The 23412-nt window shown below is 39.0% G+C and overlaps 1 protein-coding gene across 4 annotated transcripts; it reads left to right on the top strand.

Moving 5' to 3' along the window:
- The first annotated feature begins 834 nt into the window (after positions 1-834).
- Positions 835-20284, top strand: OGFRL1 (opioid growth factor receptor like 1). Of its 4 annotated transcripts, none has more exons than XM_059400158.1 (7): positions 835-1170; positions 5289-5375; positions 5532-5610; positions 8608-8686; positions 8783-8849; positions 8956-9101; positions 13281-20284. In XM_059400158.1, exons 1-7 carry the CDS (start codon positions 937-939, stop codon positions 13945-13947), a joined length of 1359 nt encoding a protein of 452 aa, XP_059256141.1. In that variant the 5' UTR covers positions 835-936; the 3' UTR covers positions 13948-20284. The 4 variants fall into 4 exon arrangements, with proteins under 4 accessions (XP_059256141.1, XP_059256140.1, XP_059256143.1 ...); XM_059400157.1 differs by having other exon boundaries at positions 5529-5610; XM_059400160.1 differs by lacking the exon at positions 835-1170 and adding an exon at positions 2820-2882 and having other exon boundaries at positions 5529-5610.
- The last annotated feature ends 3128 nt before the right edge of the window (positions 20285-23412 follow it).

The raw sequence follows: 23412 nt of genomic DNA, 5'->3' as shown, positions 1-23412 counted from the left end.
GTAACACGTTTTCTCTCCTTTCATTTCTGGAACAGACCAAGAGGGTTTCTTCTACTCAGGGCATGGATGTGGAGTGGGTGATAGTTAAGACATTCCACAGATCAATGGGGAAGTCTAGCTGTTATTGGTCCTTTTGTTTCAAGAGGTATTTGGTCATCAGATGAGCTGACAGAGCTTTGACTCCTCTCGTCCATGGGGACTCTGGGTGGCTGGCCTAAATACATAGTCCTGGTAGCTTGGATTTTCTGTTCTTGTGGTGCCCGGTCACCATTAGCTTTTGTCGTCTTCTGCTGTGGCTCATTCATCTTTCTCGCGGACCAACCGGGAGAGGAGGAGGGGGTGTGGACGGGACTCCCCGCGGACTGTGACAGCGCCTTCGACAGCACGTCCACCCCAGCCCCCGGCTCCCAGGGCTGGGCGGGACCACTCTTCCCGCTCCGCCGGGAGGGGCCCCAGGCCCGCGGTCCTGCCCGGAGTAGGGGTGGAGAGGGGCGGGTGAGCAGCCGACCCCGAACCTCCCCAGGAGACGTCAAAGGCCGGGCGGAGGCAGGCCTTCCGGGGTGGAAAGCGGGCAGCGAGGTGTGGCCCCGGAGCCGGGGCCGGCGGCGCTGAGGCCGCGGGCGCGGGCAGCGGCGGCAGGTCGCTCCCCGGGGCTCCCGGCCGGCGCCGGCTCCGGCGGGTGGGGAGGAGAAGGAACCAGATGGGCGGGTTCAAGCGTTGGCGGCGGCGGTCCCGGGGCCGCCGGCTCCTCCCCGCGAGTGTGCCTGTCTGCCGCTCGCCGCGCTGAGGCAGTGCGGCGGCGGGCGGGCCGAGGCTGCCGCCCAGCGCCCTCGCCGAGGCCATGCCCGGGCCCTAGCGTGCCTGCCGCAGCCCGCGCCCAGTGCCCCGTCCCGCGCCCCGCAGCCCTGCAGTCCCGCGCCCGCCGCCGCCTCTTCAATGGGCAACCTGCTCGGCGGGGTCAGCTTCCGCGAGCCCACCACCGTGGAGGACTGCGACTCCACCTGGCAGACGGACTCGGAGCCCGAGCCCGAGGAGCCGGGGCCGGGTGGCGGCGGCGAGGGCCCGGGGCAGGAGCCCGAGCAGCCTGCGCAGCCCCCGGAGCGAGTCGGCGGGCGTTCCCGCGCCGGCCCCGAGCCGGACGAAGACGCCGAGGCGGCGGGCGCCGAGCAGGTACGCGGCCCCGCGGTGGCCTCGGGCTGGGCCAGGGCGCCCCTGCCCCTTGAGGAAGGACGTCGCCGGGGACAGGGGCAAGCGCCGAGCGCCCCCCGCGCACAGGGGCCCGGGGCGCCGGCGGCCGCTGGTCCTCCGCGGCCAGACCCCTCCGCGCCGGCGGCCGTCCCGCTGCCCCGCGGACGCGGGGGGGCCTGCCGTGGCCCGGAGCGCCGGAGCCGTCCCCTGCTGGCCTGGGGCCTGACCGCGGGCGCGACAAGGAAGTCCCTCACGGCAGAACCCAACTTGAATGGGTGTTTTCTTTGCCTCTGCAGCGCAGCTGGGTGCTGCGAAGGTGGGGTGGGAGGAACCTGTCTAAAAATAGAGGATTGTGAAAACTGGTCTAGTGCGTGTTATTGGTAAAAATTACCCAGAATAGGGAGGCACTGCAACTAAGGAGCAGCGAGCATTCTCCTCTGTAGGAGGGTCTACAGCCATTCAAGTATTGTGGAAGGTCCCCAACCGAAGTTAAAATGCCACAATTCTTACCCTAAGTAAGGCCTTTCAACTGAGGAGTTCAGGGCATTCTTCAAAACTCTTGTACCACCCAGAGACTTGTTGCTCCACCTGGGCTTAAATCATTTGCCTAATAGAATTTGGAGGAGACGTTAGTAAAGGGATAACTATCCCTTTTAACCTCTGACAGACTGAAAATAATTCGGAAAACTAAAAAGGAGGAATTGTATAAGCAGCCCTCTAAAAGAAGTGCGTGCCCTGGAGGTATTAAAGGTTTGTGGTTCTGCATTAGGCCCTCCTCTTTATCAGCTGTGGAGGAATGAGAGTGGAAAAAAAATGGAGCCCAAAGTCAAATATGACCACAGGGTGCTTGGCTGGAGAGCCTAAATATTACAGCTAAGGCTGCTTTATAAAGCTGGACGATCATTTCTGTGTAGGTCAGGAGGAAGCAAAGTCCCAGTGCAGGCTGTACGCTAAATATGTTATTTCAGTCACCTGCAGTTTCGGGGGTTGGGAGGAAGTTGCTGTTTTCTTCCCCATTTGAGACAAAACTGAGGTTTAGAGAGTATGAGGAGCTTGCCCAAGAACATTCAGGAGAGAATGAATGATACAGACCCAAGTATGTTTGTAACTAATGTAGAACCTTTAACCTGTTGGAATTGGGACTAGCTCTCTGACCCCTTGTTTGGGATTTGCTGGTTTGCTGATGGGCCATTTTGCATTGTGAATTCAGCAGCCCCCTCCCAAAGTATTAGAGGCTGTACGCCAGTTTTTCCCTTTCTATGTCTCCCAATTAAGTAACCGTCTCAGAGAAGTTTGGGATATCAAAAAACGCCAGCTTAGATTCAGTCCCGCTAACTAGGTCCATCTATAGAAAACAATTGGATAATTAATGTTTCAGTCAGTTAATTGTGACAGAAATGGTAGACCACAGCAGACCTCCCTTTTCCCCTTTAATGATTTATTTTTCTTGTTACTGTCACCATTTAACTTTCCTAAAAAAAATCTCCTTTTTAATGTTGCTTTTTGACTGTCAGCTCCATTTGTTGCCCCTCCTGGTAGTCATTTGCAAGTACGACTAGACCTACCTTTATGATCCACCCCAGTCTGACTACTTCTCACCTCCTTCACTGCCTTCATTCTTAGTTCAAGTGAAGATTTGACAAGTGATGGCGACATTAACAATCACCAAGTCTGGGGAAAAAGCATCATCAGAGGTTAAGTCAAGAATTCTCTTCAATTTTATATCCTATTAGACGTCCAAGTGGAATTCTTAACATATCCATGGATGGAGCCTTAGTCCAGGACTGCAATCATCAACTTATATGAATGGTGATGTATGACGTCCTGGCAGATAAGTGGTCATTAAGGAGTGATGAGAAATAAGAACTAAGCCCTGGGCACTCCTCTATTTAGAACATATGAAGGGGAGGAGGAGCCAAAGAGAAGTGTGACAAGGGGAACCAATGAGATTGGAAGAACCCAGAAGAGGTGTGGCACCTGACAGTGTTTCATGAAGGAGGGAGGCATTGAACTGGCCAGCACTGCTGCGAAGATGCCCGAGTTGAGCACTGAGATATGGTTTGGTAAAAATGGAGATTTGTTAGTGATGTTGAAAGAGCTGTTTAGATGGAATGCTGAGGATGAAAGCCTGATTGTGGTGGGTCATGGGAGAAGAGGAGGAGAAGATAGGGGATATGTACAATTCTTTGGTGATATTTTACTGTAATAGGGAGCAGAGCTGTGTAGCTGCATTTGAGGGGGATTTGGCAAGGAATGTTGTATACGTTTATAATTAGAGATACTACAGCATGTTTGTCTGCTGAGGGGAATGATCCAGAAGAGAGGGAAATTTTGATGATGCAGGAAATAGGAACAATGAATATATTAAGGAACAGAATCCTTGGCTGAGCAGGTGAAAGGCACAGGATAGAGATTCCAAAAGGAGCAGAAGTTGAGGAACAGGTCAGATACTTGCAGGTTGGTACATTTAGAGGTTGGAGGATGCAGTCATTCTCACAATAATCCTGGGAAATAGGTAAGGGCATGACTCATTATCTTTGTTTCACAGAAGATGAAACCAAGATTCAGTTAAGTGGTTGGCTTAATGCCTCACAAATAAGTAGCAGAGTTAAGACAATCCAAGTCTTGGGCTGTTGACATTGTACCAAGGTTCCTGTCGTGCTCCTTCACTTTTAGTGGAGCTGAAATGGCTTCATGCCTAATTAGCTGGACTTGCAGCCCCAAGCCTGGGATTCCAGTTCTATGCTCTCACTGAGCTTTGGGGTCTTGTTCAACTTCTCTAAGCACGGGCTACCTTGTTTCTAAGCTGGAAACACTAATACCTGCCATCCAGGTGTGTCCTAAGAATCAAATGAAATAATATATATGTAAGCGCTTTGTAAATGGAAAAGTGCTTTCTATACAAATGTAGGATGATGATTCATATGATTGTAGCTCAGGCTAAATAGATTCAGAAACTTGCTAGGCAGAGCTATTTTGAAACGTGTGGCAAGGACCAGAATTTAAGCTTTCCTTGCTTATGTAACATGACAGAGTAGCTAATGTTAAACATCGGAGAATTTGGTGTTAAAGTAAGTATCTCTATACTTGTAGTAATAGTGAGAATCACACCACTTCAAAAGGTGCGAAAATTGCTTGGAGGATGCTAATCTGTCAACACAGATGGGGGTGGAGGGTGATGAGAAAGGGATTGGGAGGGGGTGAAGCTCTTAATGAATATGCAGACCTAAACTTTGTCTTCTGTTTCATTGTTATCATCTGTCTTATTGTCCTTCTGATTATCGCAGGACACAAGGCACTCCCTTAGACATTCTAATAGTAGGCTTGGTTAGAGAAACGAAACTGATTACGTTGATCCATATCATACATTTTAAAAATTATTCACGGTGTTGAAAATTTTTAGAATTTAAATAGTATGAATAAACTACCATATATAAGTTACTATGATCTGAAGTTCATTTCATTTGAGAGCTTTTACTACTCTGTGTATATATATTTTAAATTTGCTGATTTATGTCACCTTGTGTTATCACTGGAGTCACAGATTATACATGCCTGTGTGTACTTGTTATGGTGCTACGAAGGATGGAATTTAGAAAGCTATTTAATTTGTTTTAAAAATCCCCTTTTCATTTCATAAGTTGTGTTTTCCTTCTAAGTACAGCTAAATGTTGCAGTTAGTGACAATTTTCTTTGTAGAATTGATTTATTATCTTAACAATTTTCTAGTATTATATATTCTAAAATTTTGTCAGAATCATTTGTGTGACCTCTGGTAAAGTAAATGTCTTAAATTCATTTTGAGTTCTGTTTCTGATGAATATTGATCTAGAACATTTGGCCTCTATAGTTCTTGGTGAATAATAAAGTTTTTCTATTCAGTAAAACGCCTTAGGACAAATGTTATTGGGTTCAAATCAGGCAAATAGAATGCCAAAAGATGTTGTAGTAAGCATCATTAAAAGAAAATTTCTAATACTGTCATTATACTGAAAACCTTTTCAGGCTTTCGTTATGGGTGTTCATTATTTTAAGTGTTCTAGAAATTTCTCAGATTATTTTCCTTCACCATGTAAATGGAATTTCACTTTTTATTTTAGGGTGGTGATTCCACTGAAGCAACTACCAAACCAAAGAGAAGTTTTTATGCTGCGAGGGACCTGTACAAATATCGACATCAGTACCCAGTAAGAGTATAGAACATTTTTCTCTAAAACATAAAATATTTCCCTTCTCTGTTTTTCTTATTTTGTACTGCTAGTAAGCAAACATGCAAGAAGGGTCCTTGTGCCTTTTTTCTGTGTCCATATGCTGGAAATTGATTTATTTTTTTCCTTTAGCAGAACTTCAAAGATATCCGATATCAAAATGACTTGAGTAATCTTCGTTTTTATAAGAATAAAATTCCATTTAAGCCAGATGGTAAGTAATCTGCTACCCTGGTAAAAAGCAAACTTTAAATAATAACATATGCTTACTTGTTCTTTGTTTATTGTGTGGTCGGTACCTTCTTAATGCATTTATTCATTGACTGGCTTTACTTTGCTCTATAGGCTAATGTGTCCCCAAAGTCCTGAACTCTAGAGTTGTGAACATCCGTTTGGCAATTTCTGGAGGAATAACTGTGAATTAGCAATACCTTTCCACCACTTGTTCATGGTGGGGGTCATGATAGTGTTAGTGGGGGCCACATCTGTGAGAGGCAAAGAGATGAGATTCATAAATTCAGAGAGCCAAAGAATATTAGGTTACTAAGAAGTGTTAGAGGAGATCAAATTAATCTTTCTCATTTTAAAGATGAGGTCACTAGGTCTTAAAGCTTGGATCACTGACTTGTCTGGTCACTTGATTGTAGAGTTGGGTCTAGGATCCAGGGGCCAGTATTCTTTTCACCACACCATACCTCCAAATTATTTAGAACATAGCTGAAGAGTAACGGTTATATTAGAATTATTAGATAATTATTAGAATTATCTAATTCTAATTCTAATTCAAGGAGCTCCAGCAGTCCCAGTGCAGTGTTCTGATACTCTAGGAAGGGAACTCCAAAGATGGTAGATCTCCATTCATCTCTGCTGAGTAAACTGCTTCCTCCTTTGCAAGTGTACAACTGTCCTCATAGAATCTTTTCTATGATTCTCCCCCTATAAGGAGGGGATGCATCTGTTATGGTAATATGCATATTTCACTGAGGCTTCGTGCTGTGGTACATGATGAGCATCCTAATTTTATCCAGGTTAAACCAGCAAAGTTGGCTTCTCTCCTTCTCGCCCTTATCTCTTTGAGGTGACCAGATGGCCCTGGCTTCTGCTCTTTTTTCTTAGTGGAAACTGAGCCAGATCCACAGCCATGTGGGTCAGGGAATGAGGGTCAGAGATTGCAAAGCTTTCCAAGTAGCAGGACTACATTCTTTGGTAAACTAACTGGAGGAAGGCTATCTAAAGACTGGGAGAAGTGCTGGGAGGAGGAATTCCTGCACTGTGTACTGAGAGATGTGACAGTTGGGAGTCTGGACAGGAGAACATTGTCACAATGGCCAGATCCACTTGTCTTTAATTAATTTTCTGGTGTCCCAAAAATCTGCTCTAATTAAGGAGGAAACCTCTGGGTAAAAATGCTCTGTTGTGTTTACTAAGGATAGAAGCACACTGCTTTATTTACTAATTGAAGTAGTGTTTGTTAAATTATTAATTTTTTTAGAACCTGGGACAAGAAAACCGTTTGAAGAAATGCAATGATAGATTGTTAATTTGACTCCTACTTGAATTTAATAAAAGTTACCTAAAGGATTGCCTTCAAATATTAAAAAACATTGAACATGACAGTATTTAACTAGATTATTTTCGTATTTCTAGTAGTGAATTTTTTTTGTGGTAGTAATTTAAAGTAATAACTTCAAGCACTGCATTAATTTTTTGTAATCTTTACCACAAAACTTATTTTGAAATCTTATGGGGTCGGTAGGGGTCAGAAGCTTTATCTGAGATCACATAAAGTGTTATTCTAGTTCATTATATAAGTTACATAAACTCACCCAATTTCTTCCCCAGTATGTGCACACGTACACATATCCTTCCCCCTGCCCCTGCAACAAACATTCACCTGCCAGTAAGCATGAGCCTGCAATGACGTATTTTAATTATTAAGCAGGAAGAGGCATAGTTGGAAGGGATAATTGATTTAAAAATGCTGATAAGGCCAAGAGTATGATTCAAAAACAACTTTTTCCTCAACCTTCCAAGAGTAGACTTCTACCATAAACTGGTGGTATCTGGTAAAAGCAAGAATAAGATGAGTTGTTTTTGGAGAAATATGTTGTATTTTTTTCTGTAAAACTCATTAAATGGGCCACATAGTCAATTATGGGGACCTAGATAGAGTTAGAGAAGCAGGAAGGTTTTGTTCTACAATTGGCCCTTGAACAGTGTAGGGGTAACAGGTGCTAACCCCTGTGTAGTCAGAAATCCATGTGTAGCTTTTGACTTCCCCAAAACTTAACTGCTAATACCCTCCTATTGACAGGAAGATTTGCCAGAGGTAAAAATAGTTGATTAACATGTATTTGGTATGTGATAGGCATTATGTACTGTATTCTTACAAAAATAGTTCAAACTTATATTGTTCAAGGGTCAACTGTAATGGGTTCTTATGGGGAAACAGGAGGATGTGGTGAAGAGGGCTTAGTTTTTGAAATGAGAAAGACCTGTATTCTACCTTTAGATTTATGATTTTGTCAGTGTGTGACTTTGAACAAATCATACAATGTCCTCGTTAGTAAAATGGGGATGGTAGCACTGGTTTGGGAGAGTTACATGAAGATTAAGCTGGATGATATATACTTTGTGTAATATGGATCCTTTTTCTCTATTTTTCCTTCCTCCCTTTCTTTCTCCTTTTTCATGCTTTTCTTCTCTCACCTTTCTTTTATTCCTTTCCTTTTTCCTGGGCTACATTTCATCTTGATCCCATCTTGTGTTTAAAGAAGTTAGGACCATCTAGGGCAAGGGTTGGCAAACTTTTTCTGTCCAGGGACGAATAAGAAGTACTTTCAGCTGTGTGGGACATGTAGTCTCTGTTGCACCTCTGCAACTCTACTGTGGTTGTGTAAAATAATAAATGAATGTGCATGGGTGTGTTCCAATAAAACTTTATTTATAAAATAAGTGACATAGTTTGTCAATTCCTTTAGAGTAACACTGTTGGATAGAACTTTATGTAATTCAAGGTACCATAGAATTTTGAAAAATTAGGCCTATTACATAACTGAGTATATGGCATAGGATATTCTCCTTGGCATAATTTTTGTGTGCTATTATTAAATTTCAAAGGTTTTAATATAAAGATTAAGTGGTTAAAAGTTAAAATGCCTTCAACATTGTCTTAAATGTCTGGCTCATCTTCTAAATATTTACTACCTAGGTGTTTACATTGAAGAAGTTCTAAATAAGTGGAAAGGAGATTATGAAAAGCTGGAGCACAACCACACTTATATTCAATGGTCAGTTACATTTCTGTATCTTGAACCATGTCCTATTTAATCATGTATGTTTTCCAGATAACATTAATATAACAATATTATTTTTCTAAAAAATAGGCTTTTCCCCCTGAGAGAACAAGGCTTGAACTTTTATGCTAAAGAATTAACTACATATGAAATTGAGGTAATGCAAGCTCATTTCATTTTATAGGAGATGGCTCAAATAATATTGTTCTTTTATTGTCCTGGTAACTACTGAATCATTTCAGCTGACTTTTTTGCCCCCTTAGGAATTCAAAAAAACAAAAGAAGCAATTAAAAGGTTCCTCCTGGCTTATAAGATGATGTTAGAATTTTTTGGAATAAAACTGGTTGATAAAACTGGAAATGTTGCTCGGGCTGTTAACTGGCAGGAAAGGTTTCAGCATCTGAATGAGTAAGTAAAGCCCTGGAGTATATCAGGGGCCAGCATGTTATTTTTTCTGGATTGGAGTTCTCTGTATGGAGCATAGTAACAACTAGTAGATGGACCAGAAATTTGAATTCAAAAGCTAGTCTGAAATGCATTTTATTCCTTGCTCTGTCTTCTAAAGCACAACAAAACAATAAGAAAGAATGACATTTCAGGTCGGAATAAGGCCATTCCTCTTCAGAGCTGTTTTTTCCTGAAACCTCTCTACTGCCCAGGCCACGTGGGGTCTCTCTCCCTCTTTATACCATGGTTCCTGGCACTCATACCCATTTCATGTATACAGCTTTCCACATCTCCTCTGCTAGGTTGTGAGTGTTCGTCAGGCATGGTACCTTCTTAGATTAAATCCATAAATTAAGACTATGACATATAAAAATCATTTTGTAGACTGGAAGGGGAAAGTGAAGGAGGGGGAATCAGAGAGGGAGAAGAACCATGAGAGACTGTGCCCTCTCGGAAGCAAACTGAGAGTTTTAGAGGGGAGGGTGGTGGGGGACCAGTTGAGCCTGGTGTTGGGTATTAAGGAGGGCATGGATTGCATGGAACACTGGGTGTTGTACACAAACGATTAATCATGGAACACTACATCAAAAATTAGTGATGTACTGTATGGTGACTAACATAACAACAATAACAAAAAGACTGAAATGTGTCTGTACATTACTAAAAAAGAAGGAAAATTAGAATCTTCATTATTTGGGTAAAAAACAAAAGCCCACTTTTGCTTACTAAATCCTAAAACCCGTGAAGGAAATTTTAATATAGTTTATTTGGAATTGATTTACTGTATTCTTTTGCCTGGATATTTATAACTTTCATTAATACTTATACCCAAAGTTTATTTTTCTTATTATTTTCTTTGTATGCAAAATGATTTTTTTTCTTTTTAATTATAGGGTGACTTATGAATGTTGGACCATAAAACCAACAACTTTAAAGCATTTTTTAAAGCTTTTTTTTTTTTTTTTTTAGCACATTATAATTAGCTGAGCTGGGCAAATACCAAGGGGAAAAAAAAAAGTAACCTAAGAAATTTTTCTTTGCCCAACAGTTTTAGGCATCAGTTAACTGAATTTTTTGGTGTTTTCCAGAACTTTCATCTTGCTTTGCTAAAATGAGTATAAGTATTAATGTTTAAGCCTTCTTTTTACTTTATTAGTCATAGTCAACACTATTAAAATGGTAGCTTGTACTAAAACACCGAAGATACAGGCATAAAGTTTTATGATCCTGAGGACAAGATCCAGTAACTCATAACTCAAGTTAAATTTGATTTATTTAGGACACTTAGAGCAGAAGCGTATATGCCTTTGCCTAAGCAATGTGGATAGCTGGATAGCTGTCTCTGGACAGAGTTTCTAAGGCCTTCTGTCATACTGTCAACGAACGCTATCAGCAAGTAGCCTACTGACGTGAAGGAGAGCAGCAGAGCATCATTGTAGAGAATCGCCATCCTCAGCTTCTTGTTTCTGCTTGGAATAGCAATCTCATTTAGTAAATGTTTGTCGAACGAACAAACAATGAACAAAAGACATTTGCCAGCTTAAATCCTCCTTGGGGTTTTATTTTCTGATTGTCTAACTGATAGTTGGAAATAGATCCCTTCTGAAGGTTTTAATTAAAATGATCTCCTGGCTTAGGTCAGGGGAAGGGATCCTGAATTAACCATCAGATTCCCTTGCCCCATTCAGATCCTTTTCTCTCCACCACCCACTGTCTCTCATTTTCCTTTCCCTGGGTATTGCACAGAGCTTTTATTTGTGTTTTAATCTGTGTGACATCTTGAGTTTCTTAGAGTAGGCAGGAAACTCAATATATTTATAGTAGCCCAGCAGAAAAAAAAGTATTGAATGAAAGTGAAATGAAGTAACGTTTAGTGAACAAGTGACCATGACTAAAAGAACTAAAATATTTCCAAACATGGGAGTACAGATATGTAGACCAACCACTCAGATGTATTTCCAATTTTATTTGTAAATTAAATTTACAAATTTAATTAAAGGATAAGGATACAAATCCTTAGATTATGGAGTCTACTTTAGACCCTGGAATTGCTTCTCACTTTTATTTTATTTTCTACCTCCTGTGTGTTCTTTCTTCACCTACCTGGTCTTCCTGACACCTGCAGTCCTTTTACCATCCTTACTTCTTTTGGGAAGCCCAGCTTCTCTCTTTTAGCTGCTGTGCACCTCCAAAGACTGCTCACAACATTAGAAGGGTTTTATCTGCTTTCTTCTCTCTTCTGTTTTGTCTTTCTTTGTCGTATTTATTTCAATTCATAACTGAAACACTCAGTTTCTTTCTTGTATACTTCCGTTCCATAATCTTCATTTTTGTTCTCTTCAACCCAAGTTTTTGTCCTTTTCTACTGTTACGTAAATATTTTAAATCAGAGACTGTATAGATATGGATAAATGTGTACAGAAATCCCATCTTGGCCCTTCGTCTAGGACTAGATATGTGCAGTTGAGCTGTACATTTTGGTTGCAATAGAGTGCATTTTGTTGCAATAGAGTACATTTTGTTGAATCATGTAACTCATCTTTGGGATTTTTAAAGAGAAATATTCCTCCCAATTTTCCATGCATTTCTCTCTCAGGTTTATAGAAGCAGATATTGCTCAAGGATTTTATCCCTAAATTTTTGGGGAATAGAAACTCCATACTAACCTAACACTAAGTCATTTCTGCTGTTAATGGCACACTGTCTTAACCTCGTTCAAATTAATCTTGCCTTAGAAGATTTTTACTTCCTAACTATTGAAAAATACCGATTCTTAAGACTGAAACATACCTGCTGTGTTTTACCCTTTGGCCTCAAAGAGTTGAATATTAAGATAACACTTTTGTGGTCAACATCCAGGAGAATGGGGATGATAAAACTGCTGTGCTTGTCTTTTCCAAGGTTTGGCTAGCCTGAATCATTAAGGTTTTTGTTTTGTCCAGACAAACTTTCTTATTAACATGTGAAACTGTGGAACCATCCCCTTGTGTCCCTCAGGTAATTCCACAACCTTCTTCACTTTTCCCAGATAATTTACTAGTTCTTCCTAAGTGAAATATTGCAAATACTTTCGGAAACGAAAGCAGGTGTATGCATTGCTTGTATAAAGTTCAGTGTCTGGTGTATAAAACAGGTTTTCGAGGGGCGCCTGGGTCGCTCAGTGGGTTAAAGCCTCTGCCTTCTGCTCAGGTCATGATCCCAGGGTTGTGGGATTGAGCCCCACATCGGGCTCTCTGCTCGGAGGGGAGCCTGCTTCCTCCTCTCTCTCTGCCTGCTTCTCTGCTTACTTGTGATCTCTGTCAAATAAATAAATAAAATCTTTAAACAAACAAACAAACAAACAGCCTTCATCTGATAACAGCTTTAGTTTGGGGACAGTGAAGAAGTTTGTGCAGTGTGGGGAAAAAGGCATCTTTGGAGTCCTTGCCATTAGAAGCAAAATTTAAAATTCTCTAGGAAAAAGGAGACAGAGGCCATGGACGGAAGACTATTAGGTGATTAAATTGGGAAAGGTACACATCGGTGGCTCTGAGTACCGCATTTAAATAATAACAATCACAATATGAATTTTAAATAATTTCTACTTTTTTTTTTGAGTCCTACGTGCTCTGCATAGGTCTCAACTTATTTGATTCTTCTAACAGTCCAGTAAGGGAAGGGCCATTTCGCTTATTTTGCAGATAAGGATATGGAGTCAGAGAGAGATACCATAACCTCATGTAGCTGTGGGGGGTAGAACCATGGTGCAAGCTCAGGTGTGTCCCCAAAGCCCTTGCTCCTCACTACGTTGCGGATAAATGCCCTAGTAGACCACATCCTCAGTGTGCTTAGGAAACAACAGCTCAACATCAGTGGGAATAAATTTTAGATCTAAATATTTCTCAAACATGAAGAATTAAAGTAACAGGGGGAATTTATATTACATATTTTAATATTGCATAGATTGCCATTACATTGAAGTATAAGGTTTTAATAACTTCTAATTTATTCTTCCAATGGTGTGTGATAGGACTTTCGGTAAAGTCATTGTTCAGTTAAAAAATATTTTTCCAATAGTTTTCATTTCCCTGCTTTTCTTCACCTGATTTCCACCCCCCCACCCCCACCAACACACACATTTTATTCAATCCTCTCTTTCAGGTCCCAGCACAACTATTTACGAATCACTCGTATTCTTAAAAGCCTTGGTGAGCTTGGATATGAAAGTTTTAAATCTCCTCTTGTAAAATTTATTCTTCATGAAGCCCTTGTGGAAAATACTATTCCCAATATTAAACAGAGTGCTCTGGAGTATTTTGTTTATACAATTAGAGACAGGAGAGAGAGGAGAAAGCTCCTGCGGTTCGCCCAGAAACATTACACGCCTTCAGAGAATTTTATCTGGGGGCCACCGAGGAAAGAACAGTCAGAGGCGGGAGGCAAAGCCCAGAAGATGCCTGCCCCTCCCACCTCCGGTCACATCAGTCAAACTTCTATGCACAAAAAATCCAAGGACTCCAAAAATTCCTCCTCAGCTGTTCATTTAAATGGCAAAACAGCCGAAGAAAAAAAAGTGGCACCTGGAGGGCCAGGAGAGGAGAAAGACAGGCCTAGTGCAGAGCCCAGCGGTGAAGCTACCAAGCCGAGAAACACAGAGGACAGTAATGGCGAAAATTCAAATTCTGAACTGGAAAAAACAGTCACCAGTCCTACTGAGCAGAAGGAGAGTACAGCTTCTCCTGAAAAAGAGAAGGATGGCGACAGTCATAGCAAAGACCCTGAAGATCCTGGAACTGCTGATGCTCCCGATGATGGACAATCACAGTGAATTATCAGATAACCCACACCCCAGCTTAGGTAAGGGAGGAGGAACTGTACAGGGTCTCCTGAAGAGCGGAGGGCACATTGCAAATTTTCCCCGTCTGTTTTTGATTTCCCAAAACTTTTTTTGCTGGTTTTTCATTTTGGATGACAATGAATTTAATCTTTAGTAAGAAGTTTTAAGCAAGACCCAATAAACGAATGTATTCTGTAATGCTTTTAGGATGTGACTTTTCAAATTCTGTACCCAATGATTGCTTTGAAGTGATTTTCAATGTATCTGGGAATAATCATGTAGTATCTCATGTATCAAATAAATTCCTTGGGAGATTACAGTCTACATGGAGAAAAGCAAGGGGACGAATTTCGTTCTGTTGCCATGCTTTTTGCCAATTTATGGATTTATTTCTTAAGCTGGAAAAACAGTTTGGTCATTTCAGATATATTCATAGAGTAATTTGGACTCGTCATTACAACACCTTAATATGTTTATTTTTAAATTCTGGTATGTGAGATTTATGTTCTTGGGGAGCTATAATCTCCCAGCCCATTTCGTGTCCTCACTGCCCTTGCCTGTTTCCCTCTCTCTGCACTTGCCCTCACTGGCCATCTTTGTCAGCCAGCATGTGTGTTTCTTGGGTATGTTCAGGTGATCCCCTGTACTGAAATTTAAATGGAACAGAAAGGCACTTTTCAGCTGTACGATCATCAAGAATTTGCTTTCTTAAAATAATAAAAATGTCTTTCTATGTTAAATGCTTAAAAACAAATTTTGATGCAAAAGTCCAAGAGAAAGATTTTGCTTTTATGGCTGTTCCATATAAATTTGGTGCCTGTGTCTAAATGCAAATGACTAAAGAATTAAAAAATAAGAAAAGAAATTACTCATTTTTAAATGGCATGCTTCTTACGCTGTCAACAAGGTAGTGGTCCCCAATCCTTGACTATCTCAGTGTTCTGTGGGCTATGAAATTAATAATAGTACTTAGTCCAGAGTATCTTTAAAAAAAAAAACAAACAATTTGTTGTATCTCTAAGTTGTGAAACCTCAAAATTGAGAATAGATTTGAAATTCCATATCCTCAGGTTTAGCAAGCACTTGATGTTTTGATATTGGTTAAGAGGAAGTCATTTTATTTCCTCTACTACTATTATTAATTAGTACTACAAATCGGAAAATAATCAGAAATGCAGGGCTGAGAACTTCAAAGCATGCGTACAAATAGTTAAAGCAATTAATAGAAAAAAAGTTCACTTTCATTTAGAGCGGAATTGGCTTTTGTGTATCTCTTGTGCTTTTAGATTCACTTTAACCACCAGAGAATTTTTATTATGTTCTATTTGTTAGTCATAACATACCATCTTCTGTTACCTTTATGATCAGAGGATTTCCAGCCAAAGATTTCTAGAGAATATATCAACAGTATGCCTTTAGAAATACCTTATTGCTTTGAAGTTTACATGAAACACCACATTTGCTCAAACTTGACTTTTTAAATACAAATATTAGAAACAACTTGTATATCATATTCCAGTTAATCTAGAGTATTTTCTCATTTTTGGTTCCCATAACATCCCAATTTTTGCTTTCTATTGTTTGTGAAGTGAACATAAAGATTTGGGGAAACAATTCTGCTTTTGCATTTCAGTTTCGTTTTTGTATGGACCCTCTATTGTGGTGCTTGTAGCAATGTCCCCATAGAGATGATAAACAGTTTTCAGGGTTAGATGGTGAGAGTAGTTGTCACATTGAACTGAATTGTAGGAACATGATTAATTCAAAATATCTTACCAATTCTGAATACATGATAAAACATTCAGACTGCTTTCTAAGTGTATAATACTAAAAATTTGTGATCAGATATTAAAATATTTTAAAAAAACAGTGGACAGAGACAAAAATAAATGGATATAATCTGAATGTCTTGGAAACTGAGCCCTTACAGGTAAAACATTTCATTCAACAATTTAACTTTTAGAATATTATTCCTAATTAGGGGTTTGATTAGATTGTGCCAATTAATTAGAGAAGATTTAGTCTCAAGGGAAAAACTGCCTGGCTTCCATTTAAAACAGTGGCCTTTTCCCATTATTATTTTTAAGATCCATATTCATATGTAACAGTATGATTCCTCCATTTAATCTGCAAATATTTTATGAGAGAATTCTTCAGTAGAGAACAAGTGAGGGGATGTCATTCCTTTTGCAAATAAAAACTGAGTGTCTAAAATTTTTTTTCTATAAAGAATACTTTGTACAATTAATAGTTTTTTAAATAAGATCTATAGATACGTATTTATGTGGGTCTTAAATATGAAACAGCCCTCTGGGTTTGACGCTGATGTTTTGTATTTTGAAAAACTACCATATGCTTGCAGAAATTTATTGAGAAGCTGTTTTAAAAATGCAGTGAAGCATGGCCAAATAGCTAGAAACATTATTGAATCTTTGCAAATATATAGACTTTATTATTGCACCTTGGATTGCGAGAATATAAACATTGGCTATTGATAAAATATTAAATTGCATTTCATGGCAAATAGATGTTATATCGCTTGGTTAGTCTAGTACATTTCTAATATTTTGTGCTTTCATATCTCTAAGGGGATAATATATGTGAAAGTATTTTGAAATACTGTAAAGTGATATATAATATAAGATATATTTCTGTACAGTAGGGAGAAGTTTATAACATTAAGAATATTGTATCATTATACAGTTTCATGCTCAATCTCATAAGGAACTCAGAAGAATCATGATAGAAGTGAAAATGTGTTTGCTTTCTCTAAATCAGGTCTAGTTCTCAGTTCAAAAATTATTTTGTATAGTTTTATTTTGAATTTAGGTTTTGAGACTACTTTTTTCAGCTTCAAGTAGAAAATAAAATATATAACTCAGGAGTTACTAGAGAAGTTCTAAGATTTTTTAGCTAAGTATTAAAAATATAAATGTATGAAAATGTCATTTAACAGCTATCATTGTCATTATGTTTCATGTTTTGTTGTATAGAATTATCTACTTTGCTTCTAGCTTTTATGTTTTAATCTGAGTGAAAATATGATCTGGTGAAAAAGGAAAAACAGTGCCAGTGTTCTGAGTTACTATTCAAAAAACCATTTTAGTAGGTAAACTCTATATCAAGTGGTCAAAACTGGTTGAACTGATAGAGACTATTTGGTTAGAGTTAAATTTCCCTTTAAAATAGAGTTATGGTTGAGTTTATACTCTCTTGAGTAACTAAATCAGCCAGGCTCTTTGTCTTTCTATAATTGCGGTTCTTCTAGAAGCTATATTTTCTAACCTGAGAAAAGGACATTCTTGACTTTACTTGAACGTAGCTTCGTCTATGAGTCTTTCATGTCTGTCTGGGCTGAGTGGGGATCCTTTGTTATAGGAATGGTTTTGAAGACTTCTAATTTGTTTCCCACCAAGAGAATTCCAGAGTATGGGTCAATCAGGGTCAGTGTAGGATCTAGAACATTAGCAGTTACATATATTGGCTTCTTTAGATTTTTTTTGTAGTGTTTATGACATGAACAGATTTGTGTGGGGGTAATCTCTAGAGTGACAGTGAGTACTACCGTGCCTCCTTCCCTGTTCTAGTTATCCAGCCCACCCAGCAGATTGTGTTCAGGGACAGGCTGTGTTTTTAAAAATCCCTTATTACTGAAGTTAATAATGATATAGTTATAAATATGAATGCCTGGAGGTGTCCAGATGTGCCTTAACTAATGTAAATGGTTCTCATTCAGAAGTTTAGATTTTTACTCCATTGTAAAATCTTGCCATGAGGAACTTTCCAAACCATGAATATCACTATTTTACTGAATTTACGTTGGTGCTTTTTCATTTTGGAGAAATTTCCCTTTGTGACAGTAGCATAGGAAGTGTACTTGCCACAGTGTTCAACAATGTCATTTATTTGACAGAAATTGTTTACAGTAAGAAAGATTAACTACATTGGTACACTTGTTTATGTTCTTGCTGGATTTTGCTACATGCTATGATTTTCATTTTAAACATTACTCAGTTACTACAAGTAATATTTATCAGTATTTCACTGTTTTCTTTGCTGCAGATGGATGCAGAAAATGGAAATCTATTAGAGAATTATTTAGAAGTGTAACTCCAGTAGATGGTCAGAGGAATCTGAAACTAATTTTCTTACTAGAAACATTTAAAAAGCACTGTTTTTGCTTTTTTTCCTAGATTAGAATCTTCTTTGTCATCTGCTTTTTTTCCTGATCTGTTCAGGAAAAATAACTAATTTTAGTTATTTGTGGGAAATAGCTTCTTAATATGTTTGTTGCTTGAATTTAAGTTTTCATGTGGAGGATACAATTAAGTGTTTGTTTTATAGCTGAGACTGTGCCTGGAAGTAGAATCAAGAATGGGGACTAAGAATCAGGTGGGCGTCTTGGTACAGTGGAGCCAGCACTGGGTTCCAGTCTCTCCAAAGGCATGATGGGTCCTCAGAGCTTCCTCGGAATCATGAGGGTGTTGAGCCCCACTATCCTTGACTTCTGAAGAATGTGGACTAACTTGGATTCCAAATACAATTTTAATAGGTATCGATTTTCACAAACTATGTTATAATTTATTACCATTTTGTAGTTGTTTAGGAAATTATGAGCAATTGGACACCTCCTATGTAAATCGTAGCTGAATCTTTATAACCATCTTGGGAAACATCAGAACACCATTTCTGCCTACCCCTCCTCTCAGTTCTTCAATCAAAAATTCTTTTGGGTTGTTCTTTCATAGGTTAAATACTAAAAAGTTTTTATAAAATGACTCTGTATTTTAAAAATGAACTGAAAGGGAAGAGACATTGATGCCTACTTGTAAGGCTTGAAGACCTTGTTAAAAAAAAAAAATCAGAAACCTCATGAAAATATATTTAAGCTATGAAGTTCATCATATTTTCATTTTTAAATTATAGCAGAGTTTATGGAACAGTTTACATTTACATTACAGAGAGATTAGTTATATAATAATCTTGGCCCTAAGATATTTTCAAGTTCCGTACTCATTGGTCAAATGGGCATTGATTTTTTTCGGGGCTAATTTAGTTTCAGGTGAAGAAAAGGAAAACACAAATGGAACAAAAGATTAGAAACAGTAACAAGAAACTTTCTACAGAAATAAAGATATAACCAATGATGAGTTTGCACAAGTGACAGAATTATTGGGAACAGATGAGGAATGATCTATAAAAGCTTTATGGTAGGGATGTGATTTCAGAATTAGCTCTATGTTATTTTTGCCTAGGAGATAAGGGATTGGTGTGCAAACAGAATCCCATTAATACTCTCATCTGAACCATGACTTCCACCCACTCCATGGTAGAATGAAACATTTCAGTAGAGGGGGTAGAAGTAGACATGATCAGGTACCAAGTTTAATTTCTTTGCCAGTGTGTATCAATAGTTGGTGGTTTTACTAACCAATTAAACTGAGGGACTGGCTGAGATAGGATTCGGTAATAAGATTGTCTAGAAATGAAGTAACAAAAGAGTTGACATCATATTAATTGTGTAGCATTAAAATTAAGAGAAAGAAGTGAGAGCAAAGCATTAGCTGATCCTTTGATAAACATGTTTTTTCATTTTTATAAAAAGACAATTTACTCCCTTTTCCTGAATAAGCTATTGGCCTTTCATTAGTATTACCTAAGAAGATAGATGGCCAACTGGGTCCTGGCACTATTTTACTTTGGAAACTACTGTGTCCTTTGTATTTTAGGTACTTCAGGAAAATGGGTATGATTCCTAAAAAGATGTGTGGTTTACTTCCCATGTAAGCTCTCACTGTCCAGCAGCCACTGGGTCTTCTCTGTGCTCTGTATTCTACTGAAGTATGAATTACAGAACGCTGTGCATGTCTGTTAGTACCAATACCATGTGTGTGTGGTAGGAGTTGTAACCAGTTTCTGGATCTGTATGGTACTATGAAACACTTGTTTTATAATTCTATAATTGTATGGCAGTGTTATGCCAAAAATGTATAAAGAACAATAGTTTCTGTTGCCGACTGCTGTATTTTAAAATATGGTTTCTGAAATAATATATTTAGAATTCCTTTAGAGTAATTATTTTTAAAAACTATTGCCAAATACACATCCTGTAAAACGAATAAAAGCCACTTCATCTTGGTTAACATTTTAGCATTATGTTAGAGTACATTATATTGATTTTGCACGATTAAAATATTTTTGAGGAGCTGGAACAAATGACTTGCTGTTTTTCTATGATTAGACATATTTTTATGATGATCATATGAGATCCACAGTATTTCCTTTCATGTTGCAAAATAAATATTTTATTTTGAAGGGTGAAATCTTATTTACATATGAAGTTATTTTTGTTGCAAGATTTCGGAGGGCAGATTGCATGTGTAAATACTTGGATGTGTATTGTTTCTTTTTTTGCTTTTCTCTGTTTAAAAAGTATATTGAACCCAGATAAATGAAAATGAATAATTAATGGAGATGACATTTCTTCACCAAAGAGGCTGGTCTTTTTAATAAGTCTTTTTAGTAAGAGGATAGTTGGCCCACAAGGTTACATTAGTTTCAGGTGTACAACAGAATGATTCAGTTTCTCTGCATGTCATGCTCAGATCATTACAAGAGTAGCTACCAGCCGTCACCATATAACGCTATTACAGCAGCATTGTAAATAAGTCAAAATTTTGACTAAAGAAAATGCAGTTGTGAGGTGAAATGAAGAGGTTGCTCTAGATACCATGGGACCGTGTGGATGAAGATGAAGAGGGGCTTTGCTGCACTGATCTAGACAGGCAGGAAAAGAGAGGACAAAAGAACTAAGAATAGACTGTGGTAAGAGTCAGAATGAAATGACATTGTGCATAATTGAAAAACGGTTAGGGAAAAAAATAACAGCCACAGTGGTGAGTGAGCATGATTTTAACTGCAGCCTTTGGGATGAATTGTTTAGTAGAGAGGAATGGATGCAATTACCTTCGTGAGGGAAGAATGGGCACATTCTGGTGATAGAAAATAGAGAAGTTTTCTTTCCCCTAAATGTTGAATGGCTGTAGGCAATGTGAAATCCTAAGAGACTGGAGAGTCTCAGTATAGTGAGAAATTCAAGACTGAGTCTGCATTTCTTTAAGAGCATAAAATTTAATATGGGAGAGAATTTGAAGAGAAGATTTGTAACATGTTCCTTATTTTAAACCTCAAGTGGATGCACAGCAGGCAAGCTGGTGTTCCAGGGAGGGAAGGAAATCCCAGCCTGGATAAAAGGAGTGATGGGCAGTTTGGCTTCTTGTAGGTGATTTTACGCTTTGGCGATTGTGACTAAGGGGCTGAACTGACAGAGGGAACATTAAGGATTATCCTGCCCTTGGGATTATCCCTGAGAAAATGTTGGATTATTGGAAAAGCATTTTAAAATAGGTTCCTAAAAAGAGGGATTAGAGAGCCAGCATGGATTTGACTTGACTTCTCAGAAAGACGGGGTTTACTAAGGAATTTTGCTATACCACCCTACTATTTTTATAACCTTGGTGTATATTTAACACTACCAATGAATATATAAATATCTTGTCAAATGGCATATAACATTTTTGTTGTGATTGAAATAGCCTGTTTTCTCAACTCTCGATTTTGGAAAAGGAAGATTTTAGAGGAAGAAGAATAAACAAGGGGTGGATGATGTGAACCAAATGAGATCTGACAGTTTACCTTAGAATGCCGAGCTTGTCTGAGATCTTTGAATGGATGATTTGACTCTTGTCAGAAAGAGAAGTTCAAGAAAAAGCCCCGAAGGAGTAAAAAGTGAGGGGTAAGATGTATTTTGTTTAATGGAGCAAAGCTGACTTTCAGGCCAGAGACTTGGATCCATGCGACAAAACCATCACTTACAGGTGGCTGTGTGGCTTTGGACAAGTCCTGTAAATTCTCAGGGTCTTTGATCTCTCATTGGAATGGCAGCTATTTTATGTTTCTTGAAAGGATTAAGTGTGGGTTAAACATGAGGGACTTATTCAAGATACTCCTTTACTGTGGCTCCTAGTATTCTAGGAAAAAAATGCGATGTTTGGTCATGACATATATCATGTAGAATGTGTCTCAATGGAAATCAATCTACTCTAATTTATGTTTATCAGACTTACAGATAGAGACAGATAGTTTTAGTATAGTTTTTACTAAAAAAGCTGGTAGGTATGGAATTAATGATTTTATGTTTAATATACTGGTACGAACAGAATAGAAAATTTCCCTCACTGTGAATATAATGAATGTACAAAAGAGCCCTTTATTACTTCCTTGATTTTTTTGAATTGGTTTCCCTTTTTTGCCAAGAATGAGCTGGACTATGAGGCAGAGCTGAAGCCCTTTGATCAGGATCAGGAGAAGATCTAGTTTATTTTAGGATACTGTCAGTTCTGATTTTTATCAAAAGCAGAAAATTTTGATTTCAAAAAAAAAAAAGAAAATTTTGATTTCAAACCCTCCAAATATATATTTACTTCAAGATTTAATGGAAGGCCACCTGATAGTTAAGACTATTTAAAAACATGTATGTATGTATTCTATGAACATTGTGGCCCGGTTGTTATTGTTTTCTTATAATCAGGACTAAGAGAATGAATAATCTTGTGTTACATAAACATTCATCTTTCAAAATTCTAAACTGTAGGTATCTTCATACTATGAAATTAAAATGGGTTCACCTCAGGTCTTGGGTCATTGTCTTATTCAACCATTTGTCCTTTTAGAATGCCACACATATACTATAAATAAGATATGAAATACATTCTCATGGCATAAATAGTAGTTCAACGGTTCTGTTTTCTCTAGCGTTCATTGTGACTGGTTTCCCCTCATTTTTCTGTTCAATGTCCATATGTGGGAAGGGAAATTATAGACTCTCATAGTTGGCAGTGAGTGTGGACCCTAATCTTCTAGATAATGATGAGGTGACATGGCTTTCCTTCCTCAAATGCTGCAAATGCAAGAGCTGGAGGGAGGACCTACGCCTCCTGGCTCTTACTCAGCGTGTTTGCAAAGGGTGGCCCCGTTAACTCCCGAGAACCCTCTGCTAATTGGAATGGATTCAGAAGCATCAGTCTAGACAGTGGGTTGACCTGTGCTGTAGTATTAACGGAGGACCGGAGTCCTCTCCACAGAAGAGTTTCTTTCACCGCTGAGCATATTTGCCACTGGCCATTGATCAAGTTTAGCCAGCTCTGAGGCAGGTTCAAACATCTCCATGTGGGAAAGAAACCCACTGGTGCTCTGAAAATGGACTTTGAGGACAGTCATCCCTGACCATGTGACTTTCTGTGCAGAGTAGCTCCTTTAGATCTCATGGACGTGGACGTGTCCATACGGCTGTCACCCTGACATTTCTGATCTCGTTGAATGGCATCATGTCATCTCCAAACTGGAAACTGGAGAGCTACCTCAGAATTTTCATTTGTCAACACATCCAGTTTGGCA

This window comes from Mustela nigripes, chromosome 5, assembly GCF_022355385.1.
Source record: "Mustela nigripes isolate SB6536 chromosome 5, MUSNIG.SB6536, whole genome shotgun sequence".
NCBI lineage: Eukaryota > Metazoa > Chordata > Mammalia > Carnivora > Mustelidae > Mustela > Mustela nigripes.
The sequence above is the reverse complement of the archived record's forward strand: the minus strand, read 5'-3'. Positions and strand labels throughout refer to the sequence as shown.

What these genes read in the sequence shown, in the direction of transcription:
- OGFRL1 (XM_059400157.1), top strand. Translation starts at nt 937, where the DNA reads ATGGGCAACCTGCTCGGCGGGGTCAGCTTCCGCGAGCCCACCACCGTG. An exon ending in AATATCGACATCAGTACCCA is followed by an intron (nt 5,376 to 5,528) that starts GTAAGAGTATAG and finishes TTTTTCCTTTAG; the next exon opens with CAGAACTTCAAAGATATCCG. An exon ending in TAACTACATATGAAATTGAG is followed by an intron (nt 8,850 to 8,955) that starts GTAATGCAAGCT and finishes TTGCCCCCTTAG; the next exon opens with GAATTCAAAAAAACAAAAGA.